This window comes from Entelurus aequoreus, linkage group LG08 (genome assembly GCF_033978785.1).
Source record: "Entelurus aequoreus isolate RoL-2023_Sb linkage group LG08, RoL_Eaeq_v1.1, whole genome shotgun sequence".
NCBI lineage: Eukaryota > Metazoa > Chordata > Actinopteri > Syngnathiformes > Syngnathidae > Entelurus > Entelurus aequoreus.
Genome location: NC_084738.1, coordinates 75670086 through 75685032, shown reverse-complemented (window position 1 = coordinate 75685032; position 14947 = coordinate 75670086). Strand labels below are relative to the sequence as shown.

Genomic DNA, 14947 nt, shown 5'->3' with positions numbered 1-14947 from the left:
GCAACCCAAAATGTTGAAAGAGCCAGGACAAATTTCACCACATCTAGTGTGTGTGTGTGACAATCATTGGTACTTTAATCTTTAATCTTAATATTGGACCAAAAATACAAAAACAAATCTGTCTGGAGCCTCAAAAAATTAAAAGCCATATATTAAATATAGTGTGTCATGAGATATAAATTGAATTAAGAGGACTTAAAGGAAACTAAATGAGCTCAAATATAGCTACAAATGAGGCATAATGATGCAATATGTACATATAGCTAGCCTAAATAGCATGTTAGCATCGATTAGCTTGCAGTCATGCAGTGACCAAATATGTCTGATTAGCACTCCACACAAGTCAATAACATTAAAGGCCTACTGAAAGCCACTACTACCGACCACGCAGTCTGATAGTTTATATATCAATGATGAAATCTTAACATTGCAACACATGCCAATACGGCCGGGTTAACTTATAAAGTGACATTTTAAAACATCGCGGTATGATGACGTATGCGCGTGACGAAGTCCGAGTAACGGAAGTTATGGTACCCCGTAGAATCCTATACAAAAAGCTCTGTTTTCATTTCATAATTCCACAGTATTCTGGACATCTTTTGCAATTTTTTTAATGAACAATGAAGGCTGCAAAGAAGACAGTTGTAGGTGGGATCAGTGTATTAGCAGCGGACTACAGCAACACAACCAGGAGGACTTTGTTGGAGCGCTAGCCGCGCTAGCCGCGCTAGCCGCCGACCTCACCTTGACTTTCTACGTCTCCGGGCCGCCAAACGCATCGGGTGAAGTCCTTCGTCCTTCTGCCGATCGCTGGAACGCAGGTGAGCACGGGTGTTGATGAGCAAATGAGGGCTGGCTGGCGTAGGTGGAGAGCTAATGTTTTTAGCATAGCTCTGTGCAGTCCGGTTGCTAAGTTAGCTTCAATGGCGTCGTTAGCACAGCATTGTAAACCTTCGCCAGCCTGGAAAGCATTAACCGTGTATTTACATGTCCACGGTTTAATAGTATTGTTGATTTTCTATCTATACTTCCAGTCAGGGGTTTATTTCTTTTGTTTCTATATGCAGTTAAAGCAAGATGCTATCACGTTAGCTCGTAGCTAAAGCATTTCGCCGATGTATTGTCGTGGAGATAAAAGGCACTGAATGTCCATTTCGCGTTCTCGACTCTCATTTTCAAGAGGATATAGTATCCGAGGTGGTTTAAAATACAAATCTGTGATCTACAATAGAAAAAGGAGAGTGTGGAATCCAATGAGCCAGCTTGTACCTAAGTTACGGTCAGAGCGAAAAAAGATACGTCCATCACTGCCTCTCAAGTCATTCACTGTAACGTTCCTCATCTACGAATCTTTCATCCTCGCTCAAATTAATGGGGTAATCATCACTTTCTTGGTCCGAATCTCTCTCGCTCCATTGTAAACAACGGGGAATTGTGAGGAATACTAGCTCCTGTGACGTCACGCTACTTCCGCTACAGGCAAGGCTTTTTTTTATCAGCGAGCAAAAGTTGCGAACTTTATCGTCGATTTTCTCTACTAAATCCTTTCAGCAAAAATATGGCAATATCGCGAAATGATCAAGTATGACACATAGAATGGATCTGCTATTCCCGTTTAAATAAAAAAAAATCATTTCAGTAGGCCTTTATAGCTCACCTTTGTGCATTCACGCGCAACGTTAAAAGTTTGGTGGACAAAATGAGACAGAAAAAGAAGTGGCATAAAACACGTCCTAGAAAGTCGGAGAAAGTTATAAATGTAAACAAACTGCGGTGGGTTCAAGGACCGCCAAAATTAGTGGGACAAAACGGCGCTCGCCAAATACTCGAATCAGGGAAGCATGTTTAATATAAACACAAAAGGGTTGTTTCTTTCTGTTATTAATATTCTGGTTCCTACATTATATATCAATATATATCAATACAGTCTGCAAGGGATACAGTCCGTAAGCACACATGATTGTGCGTGCTGCTGGTCCACTAATAGTACTAACCTTTAACAGTTAATTTTACAAATTTTCATTAATTACTAGTTTCTATGTAACTGTTTTTATATTGTTTTACTTTCTTTTTTATTCAAGAAAATGTTTTTAATTTATTTATCTTATTTTATTTTATAATTATTTTTTTTAACTACCTTATCTTCACCATACATGGTTGTCCAAATTAGGCATAATAATGTGTTAATTCCACGACTGTATATATCGGTTGATATCGGTATCGGTTGATATCGGTATCGGTTGATATCGGTATCGGTAATTAAAGAGTTGGACAATATCGGAATATCGGATATCGGCAAAAAGCCATTATCGGACATCCCTAAAAAAAACCTAAACAACAATAAAACTTATAATTGACGGATAGATCTGAAGTTGATCTTGAGACTATTGTGGTAAAAGTAAAAAAAAAAATGTTGGATTTATTTTTTTAAACTTTACTTAGCAGTACCCTTTTGGATCCCCAATCATTTTAGTGGGACTTTTTTTTTTTTAAGTGTCATTGCTCAAAAAAACAATGAATTAAAATCAATGTTGTTCTGAGTTATTGACCTTTTTAAGACTCCAATTATTATATAATCTCAAATATTCCACTTGAAAACTTTTTTCCATAAAAAAACATGGTTTTCCTTGACAAAATAGGAATACAACTTAAATCTTTAAAAGTGTTATATTGACAGATAGACCTAATGTTGATCTAGAGATTTAAACCTTGAATAATAATAATAATAATAATAATAATAATAATACTAAATAATGACACATTTGTAATATTTTTTTGGACCAAAACCTTTTGGGGTCCCCGGGATCAAGTCTGAGTGGAGGCCTAAATGTATCTTTTTTATACATATATTGTATTGGTTTTTAAAATGGCCCCCGCTTGCTTTGATTTTTCAGTGTGCGGCCCTCAGTGGAAAAAGTTTGGACACCCCTGCTTTAAGGTGTATTGGCGCTCTGTACTTCTCCCTACGTCCGTGTACACAGCGGCGTTTTAAAAAGTCATACATTTTACTTTTTGAAACCGATACCGATAATTTTGAAACCGATACGGATCATTTCTGATTATACATTTTAAAGCATTTATCGGCAGTCAGATATTATCGGACATCTCTACTTCTAACTAGTAAATACATGCGAGTAAAAGTCAGCTAACAATGAAGCTATAGAAATGTGTTCTATTCCGCATATAAAGCGCTCTTGAAAACATCCAAAAACCTTCTTCGTTGTTTCATATCCCAAATCTCATGTTCTATCTACAAATCCCAAAAGCAGTGAAGTTGTCACGTTGTGTAAATGGTAAATAAAAAGAGAATACAATGATTTGCAAATCCTTTTCAACTTATATTCAATTGAATAGACTGCAAAGACAAGATATTTAACGTTCGAACTGGGAAACGTTGTTATTTTTTGTAAATATTAGCTCATTTGGAATTTGATGCCTGCAATATGTTTCAAAAAAAGCTGGCACAAGTGACAAAAAAGACTGAGAAAGTTGAGGAATGCTCATCAAACACTTATTTGGAACAACCCACAGGTGAACAGGCTAATTGGGAACAGGTGGGTGCCATGATTGGGTATAAAAGCAGCTTCCATGAAATGCTCAGTCATTCACAAACAAGGACGGGGCGAGCGTCACCACTTTGTCAACAAATGCCTGAGCAAATTGTTTAAGAACAACATTTCTCAACCAGCTATTGCAAGGAATTTAGGCATTTCACCATCCACGGTCCGTAATATCATCAAAAGTTTCAGAGAATCTGGAGAAATCCCTGCACGTGAGCAGCAAGGCCGAATAATTCGATCCCTCAGGCGATACTGCATCAAAAAGCGACATCAGTGTGTAAAGGATATCACCACACGGGCTCAGGAACACTTCAGAAAACCACCATCTGTAAGTGCACGTTAAAACTCTACTATGCAAAGCCAAAGCCATTTATCAACAACACCCAGAAACGCCGCCGGCTTCGCTGGGCCCGAGCTCATCTAAGACGGACTGATGCAAAGTGGAAAAGTGTTCTGTGGTCTGACGAGTCCACATTTCAAATTGTTTTTGGAAACTGTGGACGTCGTGTCCTCCGGAACAAAGAGGAAAAGAACCATCCGGAGCAATTATTTAAAAAAAAAAAAGTTATTTAAGAATAGAAACTACTATCATTATCAATTTATTTGAATACATAACAATAATAATAATAATAATATATTTTTATTTGTAAAAAACACTTTACATTGAGCAAACAACCTCAAAGTGCTACAGTGTATTAAACAAATACAATTAGAAGATAATAAAAATAAATAAAAATAAAAACTACAACAGCCTAATAGCTAGAACTAGTATGCATATATCTAAAAAAAAAAAAAGGCTTTTTTAAAAAGAAGGGTTTTTAAGCCTTTTTAAAGAGCATCCACAGTCTGTGGTGCCCTCAGGTGGTCAGGGAGAGCGTTCCACAGACTGGGAGCGGCGGAGCTGAAAGCCCGGTCTCCCATTGTTCGTAGCTTTGTCCTCGGAAGGTTGGAGGAGGCTAGCCTGTCCGGAATAATAAGACAATAAGAAAGACATATGCGTTCTTCTTAAACAGGGATTGTGAATGATAGACAAAATTCCCCCCCAAAAAAGTGCAGTTCCCCTTTAAGACCGGGGTCAGAGTTCAGCTCCCGATGCGCCTGCCTAAAAAAAAAAAGCCAGGAAGTGATGGCTCGTGGTCAGCGCTTACATGGCCAGCTGGTTAAGCCGCTCTGTGGCACGCTCTCTCTCTCTCTCTCTCTCTCCTCCCGCAAAGTGGCTAATTGAACGGAGCGCAGCGGTTGCGTCTTCTCGCCATGTGACAGTCATTTGCAGTTTGGATTGAATTTGCCAGCTTTGTTGGAAGAATAATGACGCTGTTGTAAATTCACGTTTGACATTATGCAAACATCGCCTCCAGCAAAAGCTACTTATCGTTTTATAGCATTTTGTAGCATTTCCTGCCTTTTTAATACGACCCCCACGGCCTTTAAAGGCACATTATGTAATTCCCTCCAGCGAGCGCCAGGCAAGAGATTGTTTATTGATTATTGCTTGTTTTGCAGAATCACGCAGTCATTGTAGAGAGTTTGTTTACTCGCGAGCAGGATTAATGATTGATCGCATTTACTTTATTTTGTAACGTCGCAATATAGATTCGCAAGGCGTAGTATTGATTTCCCGAGTGGTGTTGTTTACAAAAGTCCTCGCCTTCAGAATAAAATCGCTGTGCCGTCTGACTGTGTTAACAAAATAAGAAAAGCTTACCTAGTTAGTTATTGTTTGGCTTTTGAAGAAACTATACCAGGGGTGTCAAACTCATTTTAGATCGGGGGGCCACATGGAGAAAAAGCTACTCCCAAGTGGTAAAATCACGGCGTGATAACTTCAAAATAAAGACAACTTCAGATTGTTTTCTTTGTTTAAAAATAGAATAAGCTCATTCTGAAAATGTACAAATCATCAATCAATCAATGTTTATTTATATAGCCCTAAATCACAAGTGTCTCAAAGGGCTGCACAAGCCACGACGACATCCTCGGTTCAGAGCCCACAAAAGGGCAAGGAAAAACTCACAACCCAGTAAGATGTCAATGTGAATGACTTTGAGAAACCTTGGAGAGGACCGCATATGTTCTGTGGTCACGTTTTGTTTAGTTATGTTCTGTTGGTTTAAAGGCCTACAGAAATGATTTTTTTTTATTCAAACGGGGATAGCAGATCCATTCTATGTGTCATACTTGATCATTTCGCGATATTGCCATATTTTTGCTGAAAGGATTTAGTAGAGAACAACGACGATAAAGTTTGCGACTTTTGGTCGCTGATAAAAAAAGCCTTGCCTGTACCGGAAGTAGCGTGACGCCACAGGGGATAGGGCTGCTCACATTTCCCCATTGTTCACAATGCAGCGAGAGAGATTCGGACCGAGAAAGCGACGATTACCCCATTAATTTGAGCGAGGATGAAAGATTTGTGGATGAGGAAAGTGAGAGTGAAGGACTACAGTGCAGTGCAGGACATATCTTTTTTCGCTCTGACCGTAACTTAGGTACAAGCTGGCTCATTGGATTCCACACTCTCTCCTTTTTCTATTGTGGATCACGGATTTGTATTCTAAACCACCTCGGATACTATATCCTCTTGAAAATGAGAGTCGAGAACGCGAAATGGACATTCACAGTGACTTTTATCTCCACGCCAATACATCGGCAAAGCTCTTTAGCTACGGAGCTAACGTGATAGCATCGGGCTCAAATGCAGATAGAAACAAAATAAATAAACCCCTGACTGGAAGGATAGACAGAAAATCAACAATACTATTAAACCATGGACATGTAACTACACGGTTAAAAATTCCCAGCTTGGCGAAGCTTAACAATGCTGTTGCTAACGACGCCATTGAAGCTAACTTAGCAACGGGACCTCACAGAGCTATGATAAAAACATTAGCTATCCACCTACGCCAGCCCTCATCTGCTCATCAACACCCGTGCTCACCTGCGTTCCAGCGATCGACGGAAGGACGAAGGACTTCACCCGATCACTGTGCGGTCGGCGGCTAGCGTCGGCTAGCGTCGGCTAGCGCGTCTGCTATCCAAGTCAAAGTCCTCTTGGTTGTGTTGCTGCAGCCAGCCGCTAATACACCGATCCCACCTACAACTTTCTTCTTTGCAGTCTTCATTGTTCATTAAACAAATTGCAAAAGATTCACCAACACAGATGTCCAGAATACTGTGGAATTATGAGATGAAAACAGAGCTTTTTTGTTTTGGATTCAATGGGGTACCAATACTTCCGTTTCAACCATTGACGTCACGCATAGACGTTTTCAACCGGAAGTTTCGCGGGAAATTTAAAATGGCACTTTATAAGTTAACCCGGCCGTATTGGCATGTGTTGCAATGTTAAGATTTCATCATTGATATATAAACTATCAGACTGCGTGGTCGCTAGTAGTGGCTTTAAGTAGGCCTTTAAGACTCTTTTTAGTTCCTTGGTTTAATAGATGTCATCAGTGTTTGAACCTGACAATGTCTATCCGGGAACCAGGATGCCAGACAAACACAAAAACAGTGTCCACAAATTACCACGGCGATAAGTTTGGACTTTTTAGCGGCGGTTCACACTCAGTGCCACTTAAAGGCCTACTGAAATGAATTTTTTTTATCTAAACGGGAATAGCAGACCCATTCTATGTGTCATACTTGATCATTTCGCGATATTGCCATATTTTTGCTGAAAGGATTTAGTATAGAACAACGACGATAAAGATAGCAACTTTTGGTATCTGATAAAAACAACCCTTGCCCCTGCCGGAAGTAGCGTGACGTCACAAGACAAAGGATTCCTCCCAATTCCGCTTTGTTTACAATGGAGCGAGAGACATTCGGACCGAGAAAGCGACGATTACCCCATTAATTTGAGCGAAAAGATGAAAGATTCGTGGATGAAGAACTTTAGAGTGAAGGACTACAGTGTAGTGCGGGGTGTATCTTTTTTCGCTCTGACCGTAACTTAGGTACAAGCTGGCTCATTGGATTCCACACTCTCTCCTTTTTCTATTGTGGATCACGGATTTGTATTTTAAACCACCTCAGATACTATATCCTCTTGAAAATGAGAGTCGAGAACGCGAAATGGACATTCACAGTGACTGAACATGTAAATACACGGTTAATAATTTTCAGCTTGGCGAAGCTAAAAAAAATAGAAGCTAACTTAGCTACGGGGCTAACGTGATAGCATCAGTCTCAAATGCAGATACAAACTAAATAAAAAAAAACCCTGACTGGAAGGATAGACAGAAGATAAACAATACTATTAAACCATGAACATGTAAATACAGGGTTAATAATTTTCAGCTTGGCGAAGCTAAAAAAAATAGAAGCTAACTTAGCTACGGGGCTAACGTGATAGCATCAGTCTCAAATGCAGATACAAACTAAATAAAAAAAAACCCTGACTGGAAGGATAGACAGAAGATCAACAATACTATTAAACCATGAACATGTAAATACACGGTTAATAATTTTCAGCTTGGCGAAGCTAAAAAAAATAGAAGCTAACTTAGCTACGGGGCTAACGTGATAGCATCAGTCTCAAATGCAGATAGAAACTAAATTAAAAAAAACCCTGACTGGAAGGATAGACAGAAGATCAACAATACTATTAAACCATGAACATGTAAATACACGGTTAATAATTTTCAGCTTGGCGAAGCTAAAAAAATAGAAGCTAACTTAGATGCGGTGGCGGGCGTTGTAGTTTTCGACGACACCCCGGCCGCCATCAGAGTCGGCAAGAAACATATATTTCCCCAAAGTTACGTACGTGACATACACATATCGACACGCACGTACGGGCAAGCGATCAAATGTCTGGAAGCCAAAGCTGTACTCACCGTAGTGCGTCTGCTATCCTGCTCAAAACACAACACAACCTCCTGGTGTTGGTGTTGCTGCAGCCAGCCGCTAATACACCGATCGCACCTACAACTTTCTTATTTGCAGTCTCCATTGTCCATTAAACAAATTGCAAAAGATTCACCAACACAGATGTCCAGAATACTGTGGAATTTTGTCGAAGAAAACAGAGGTATTTGTATGGGTCCAAACACTTCCCTTGACCTCGTGGCGTCACGCGCATACGTCATCATACCGCGACGTTTTCAAGCGGAAGTTTCGCGGGAAATTTAAAATTGCACTTTATAAGTTAACCCGGCCGTATTGGCATGTGTTGCAATGTTAAAGGCCTACTGAAATAATTTTTTAAAATTTAAACGGGAATAGCAGATCCATTCTATGTGTCATACTTGATCATTTCGCGATATTGCCATATTTTTGCTGAAAGGATTTAGTAGAGAAAATCGATGATAAAGTTCGCAACTTTTGCTCGCTGATAAAAAAAAAGCCTTGCCTGTACCGGAAGTAGCGTGACGTCACAGGAGCTAGTATTCCTCACAATTCCCCGTTGTTTACAATGGAGCGAGAGAGATTCGGACCGAGAAAGTGACGATTACCCCATTAATTTGAGCGAGGATGAAAGATTCGTAGATGAGGAACGTTACAGTGAATGACTTGAGAGGCAGCGATGGACGTATCTTTTTTCGCTCTGACCGTAACTTAGGTACAAGCTGGCTCATTGGATTCCACACTCTCTCCTTTTTCTATTGTAGATCACAGATTTGTATTTTAAACCACCTCGGATACTATATCCTCTTGAAAATGAGAGTCGAGAACGCGAAATGGACATTCAGTGCCTTTTATCTCCACGACAATACATCGGCGAAATGCTTTAGCTACGAGCTAACGTGATAGCATCGTGCTTTAACTGCATATAGAAACAAAAGAAATAAACCCCTGACTGGAAGTATAGATAGAAAATCAACAATACTATTAAACCGTGGACATGTAGATACACGGTTAATGCTTTCCAGGCTGGCGAAGGTTAACAATGTTGTGCTAACGACGCCATTGAAGCTAACTTAGCAACCGGACTGCACAGAGCTATGCTAAAAACATTAGCTCTCCACCTACGCCAGCCAGCCCTCATTTGCTCATCAACACCCGTGCTCACCTGCGTTCCAGCGATCGGCAGAAGGACGAAGGACTTCACCCAATGCGTTTGGCGGCCTGGAGACGTAGGAAGTCAAGGTGAAGTCGGCGGCTAGCGCGGCTAGCGCGGCTAGCGCTCCAACAAAGTCCTCCTGGTTGTGTTGCTGTAGTCCGCTGCTAATACACTGATCCCACCTACAACTGTCTTCTTTGCAGCCTTCATTGTTCATTAAAAAAATTGCAAAAGATGTCCAGAATACTGTGGAATTATGAAATGAAAACAGAGCTTTTTGTATAGGATTCTACGGGGTACCATAACTTCCGTTACTCGGACTTCGTCACGCGCATACGTCATCATACCGCGATGTTTCAGCCGGATATTTCCCGGGAATTTTAAAATGTCACTTTATAAGTTAACCCGGCCGTATTGGCATGTGTTGCAATGTTAAGATTTCATCATTGATATATAAACTATCAGACTGCGTGGTCGGTAGTAGTGGCTTTCAGTAGGCCTTTAAGATTTCATCATTGATATATAAACTATCAGACTGCGTGGTCGCTAGCAGTGGCTTTCAGTAGGCCTTTAACTTTCAGGTCCTACGCGGAAACGAATGACGCGCCATGAATCCCGACGACGTAGCACGGCATCGTGGTTTCTCCCGGGTTCAGGAGAATCCCGGCTGCCAGTTCGGGTCAAAAATGTAAATATTTAATAAACCTGTCTGATTCTATCCGTTCCAGCCAACAGCCATTTCTCTCTCTCTCTCTCTCTCTCTGCTGCAGAGTGAGCGTTTTGTTTCCCCCTATCTTCTCCCGCGCTCCGTGGTTCCTCGGCATGACAGTTGTGCGCCGCGTGCCTGCCCCGATCCATGATGCTCGCTCTCTGTGGATTAAGCTGCAGAAGGACAAAGGAGCACCAAGGGCACCGGTGGCTAGAAAAAATAGATATTGCCTTGTTTGTTTATTTTTTAAAAACAAAAAATATGTTCCTCTCTAGCGACCCACTTGAATTAATTAGTGTTTCTCTGCACGGTTCACACAAAGTACGCGCTAAAGCCTCAGCATTTATAGCGTCGGCACAATGAAGGAGGAACAAAGACGTCCAATGAATGCCACGTGCGTCACGGTCGTAGCTGAAGTGGGGGGCGACGAAAATGGGAACATGGCCCCGATTTGTTCCCACACGGTCTACAGTGTCCCGATTGTTGCGGTAGTACCTGTCGGGATTGATGTCACGCCGCCATCACGCTACAGACCGCCCCCGCCGCCGCAGCTTGGCTCTGCATGTCTCCCCCGAGCGCTACGTGTAAATCCGCTGCTATCTTTTACCTGCGGGCGAAGCGTTAATGAGACTTGTTGTTGTTTTAAATAATGATGATTGTCGGCGGCCGTCGCCACTGTTGTTGCTGCTGATGTATTCATAACGCAAACGCGCAGGCCGGGCAGCATGTTAATGATGTTTGTGGGTTTTTCTGTCCAACTCCGGTGCCAGTCAAACTTTGACATGAATAAAAACATGTGGAGCGCAAGTTCAGAGAGCGCTGAACCGGAATACCAAGTTTACCGGTGGCGCTACAAAACCCGAAACCAATTAAGTTGGCACGTTGTGTAAATGGTAAATAAAAAGAGAATACAATGATTTGCAAATCCTTTTAAATTTACCGAATTTTGGGGATTATAAATCGCTCCGGAGTATAAATCGCACCGGCCGAAAATGCATAATAAAGAAGGAAAAAACATATATACACTACCGTTCAAAAGTTTGGGGTCACCCAAACAATTTTGTGGAATAGCCTTCATTTCTAAGAACAAGAATAGACTGTCGAGTTTCAGATGAAAGTTCTCTTTTTCTGGCCATTTTGACCCCACAAATGTGATGCTCCAGAAACTCAATCTGCTCAAAGGAAGGTCAGTTTTGTAGCTCCTGTAACGAGCTAAACTGTTTTCAGATGTGTGAACATGATTGCACAAGGGTTTTCTAATCATCAATTAGCCTTCTGAGCCAATGAGCAAACACATTGTACCATTAGAACACTGGAGTGATAGTTGCTGGAAACGGGCCTCTATACACCTATGTAGATATTGCACCAAAAACCAGACATTTGCAGCTAGAATAGTCATTTACCACATTAGCAATGTATAGAGTGTATTTCTTTAAAGTTAAGACTAGTTTCAAGTTATCTTCATTGAAAAATAAGGACATTTCAATGTGACCCCAAACTTTTGAACGGTAGTGTATTTTATTTGTAAAAAGCACTTTACAATGAGTAAACAACCTCAAAGTGCTACAGTGTATTAAAAAAAAATAAAAAAAATAAAATAAAATAAAATAAAAATAAATAAAAATAAATAAAAAGAAAAAGATAAAAAATAAATAAAATAAAAAACTAGAACAACCAAATAGCTACAACTAGTATGCATGTATCTAAAAAAAAAGAGGCTTTTTTAAAAGCATCCACAGTCTGTGGTGCCCTCAGGTGGTCAGGGAGAGCGTTCTACAGACTGGGAGCGGCGGAGCAGAAAGCCTGGTCTCCCATTGATCGTAGGTAGTTTAAAGTTATCTTCATTGAAAAGTACAGTGCTTTTCCTTCAAAAATAAGGACATTTCAATGTGACCCCAAACTTTTGAACGGTAGTGTAAGTCGAATTTTTGGGGACATTTATTTGAAAAAATCCAACACCAAGAATAGACATTTGAAAGGCAATTTAAAATACCAACCCCGTTTCCATATGAGTTGGGAAATTGTGTTAGATGTAAATATAAACGGAATGCAATGATTTGCAAATCCTTTTCAAGCCATATTCAGTTGAATATGCTACAAAGACAACATATTTGATGTTCAAACTCATAAACTTTATTTTTTTTGCAAATATTAGTTAACTTAAATGTCATGGCTGCAACACGTGCCAAAGTAGTTGGGAAAGGGCATGTTCACCACTGTGTTACATGGCCTTTCCTTTTAACAACACTCAGTAAAGGTTTGGGAACTGAGGATACACATTTTTGAAGCTTCTCAGGTGGAATTCTTTCCCATTCTTGCTTGATGTACAGCTTAAGTTGTTCAACAGTCCGGGGGTCTCCGTTGTGCTATTTTAGGCTTTATAATGCACCACACATTTTCAATGGGAGACAGGTCTGGACTACAGGCAGGCCAGTCTAGTACCCGCACTCTTTTACTACAAAGCCACACTGTTATAACATTGTCTTGATGAAATAATCAGGGGCGTCCATGAAAAAGACGTTGCTTGGATGGCAACATATGTTGCTCCAAAAGCTGTATGTACCTTTCAGCATTAATGGTGCCTTCACAGATGTGTAAGTTACCCATGTCTTGGGCACTAATACACCCCCATACCATCACACATGCTGGCTTTTACACTTTGCACCTGTAACAATCCGGATGGTTCTCTTCCTCTGACGTCCAGAGTTTCCCAAAAAATATTTTAAATGTGGACTCGTCAGACCACAGAACACTTTTCCGCATTGCATCAGTCCATCTTAGACGAGCTCAGGCCCAGCCAAGCCGGCGGCGTTTCTGGGTGTTGTTGATAAATGGCTTTCGCTTTGCATGGTAGAGTTCTAACGTGCACTTACAGATGTAGCGACCGACTGTAGTTACTGACAGTGGGTTTCTGAAGTGTTCCTGAGCCTATGTGGTGATATCCTTTACACACTGATGTCGCTTTTTGATGCATTGCCGCTTATGTGCAGTGATTTCTCCAGATTCTCTGAACCTTTTGATGATATTACGTATCTTAGATGGTGAAATCCCTAAATTCCTTGCAATAGCTGGTTGAGAAATGTTGTTCTTCAACCGTTGGACAATTTGTTCACACATTTGTTGACAAAGTGGTGACCCTCGCCCCGTCCTTGTTTGTGAATGACTGAGCGTTTCATGGAAGCTGCTTTTATACCCAATCATGGCACCCACCTGTTCCCAATTAGCCTGTTCACCTGTGGGATGTTCCAAATAAGTGTTTGATGAGCATTCCTCAACTTTCTCAGTCGTTTTTGCCACCTGTGCCAGCTTATTTTTAAAACATGTTGCAGGCATCACATTCCAAAGGAGCTAATATTTGCAAAAAATAACAAAGTTGACCAGTTGCAACGTTAAATATGTTGTCTTTGCAGTCTATTCAATTGAATATAGGCTGAAAAGGACTAGCAAATCATTGTATTCTGTTTTTATTTACATTCTCAATTTATTTTATCCATCCACTCTTTCATTCTTAAAGTAATCTTACTTATCTCATCATATGAAATATGACTTACTTCACCAATTATTATCATTAAAATTATTACTATTATTTATTTACTTATTTTTATTGCGATTACTTATGGAGTTTATTGTGAATAAATTGTGAACAGGAAGTGAACAAAAAGTTAAAAAAGTAGAGAAAAGGGGTAGGATTAAATAAAGAAAAGGGGTAGGATTAAATAAGCTCTGCTTCTTCCTACTCCTTTTCGAACATGTTGAAAAGAGAAACTGGAAATTGTGATGTATCATGTTGTATGCTTGCATGTTCGAAATAAACTCAAACTCAAACGGGACAACTTCACTGCTTTTGTATTATTTGTCATCTTGGTTGATACCTTACCGCCTCACCATCGCCTCTGTTGGTGTTAAATTGGCATTGCAAGATGTGAAGACACTTTGCAGGTAATTGAGTTGATTGTGGAGTCTTTTTCATCGAAAGATTCGTAGCGTTGAGCGTCTTCGGGGCTTATCCTGAGCGGCTTCTCGCCGGTCCTCACCTGGGGACCCATTTCACCAGTGAAGGTCGTGCTTTAAATGAGGAGATATTGCAATACCTTATTTTTTACTATCAGACTAAGAGACATGGTCATAAAATCCTGTTAGGACTAATGCGGCAGTGGAATATTGATCTACGATGAATCCCTTCGCTAGTCTGAAACCCACTCCTGGTTTGTACGTACTTCATATAAATGTGAAGAACGTACACAAATGACCAAGTCCACAACATGTGACCTTCTTCCTTCCCCGTCTCTGCAGCGTCGCAGTCGGTGTGGGTTTCTACGGCAACAGCGAGACCAACGACGGCGTGTACCAGCTGACCTACTCCCTGTACAACGCCAACAACACGCTGGGCGGCGTGGACAGCCTGGTAGGTAAAACACAACGGCCGCGGATAGTTGACGTTAGCGTCGCCGAGTGCTTTCCGCTCGTTTTTTTTGGAAAACCCAACATCGCCGCTCAGTTCGTGTTGTCTTATAAAATAGTCGTACAGTGGTTAGCTATGACAATCGTTGGAGTTTGGGTTTATTTCGCTATCCACAATCCCCATGTGAGTGAACAACACGGGTATTTCCCTTTAAAGTGTGTTCTAAATCGTGAAAAACTGCTAGTACGAGGCAGCTTAGAATGCAA

General features: G+C 40.7%; 1 protein-coding gene across 4 annotated transcripts in view; it reads left to right on the top strand.

Moving 5' to 3' along the window:
- LOC133656305 (protein tweety homolog 2-like) overlaps positions 1–14947 on the top strand; it is a 115489-nt gene that overhangs the window by 33798 nt on the left and 66744 nt on the right. For all 4 annotated transcript variants that reach the window (XM_062057327.1, XM_062057325.1, XM_062057326.1 and 1 more), the window contains exon 3: positions 14573–14684. In XM_062057327.1, coding sequence (XP_061913311.1) covers positions 14573–14684 — 112 coding nt within the window. The remainder of the gene's footprint in view (positions 1–14572; positions 14685–14947) is intronic.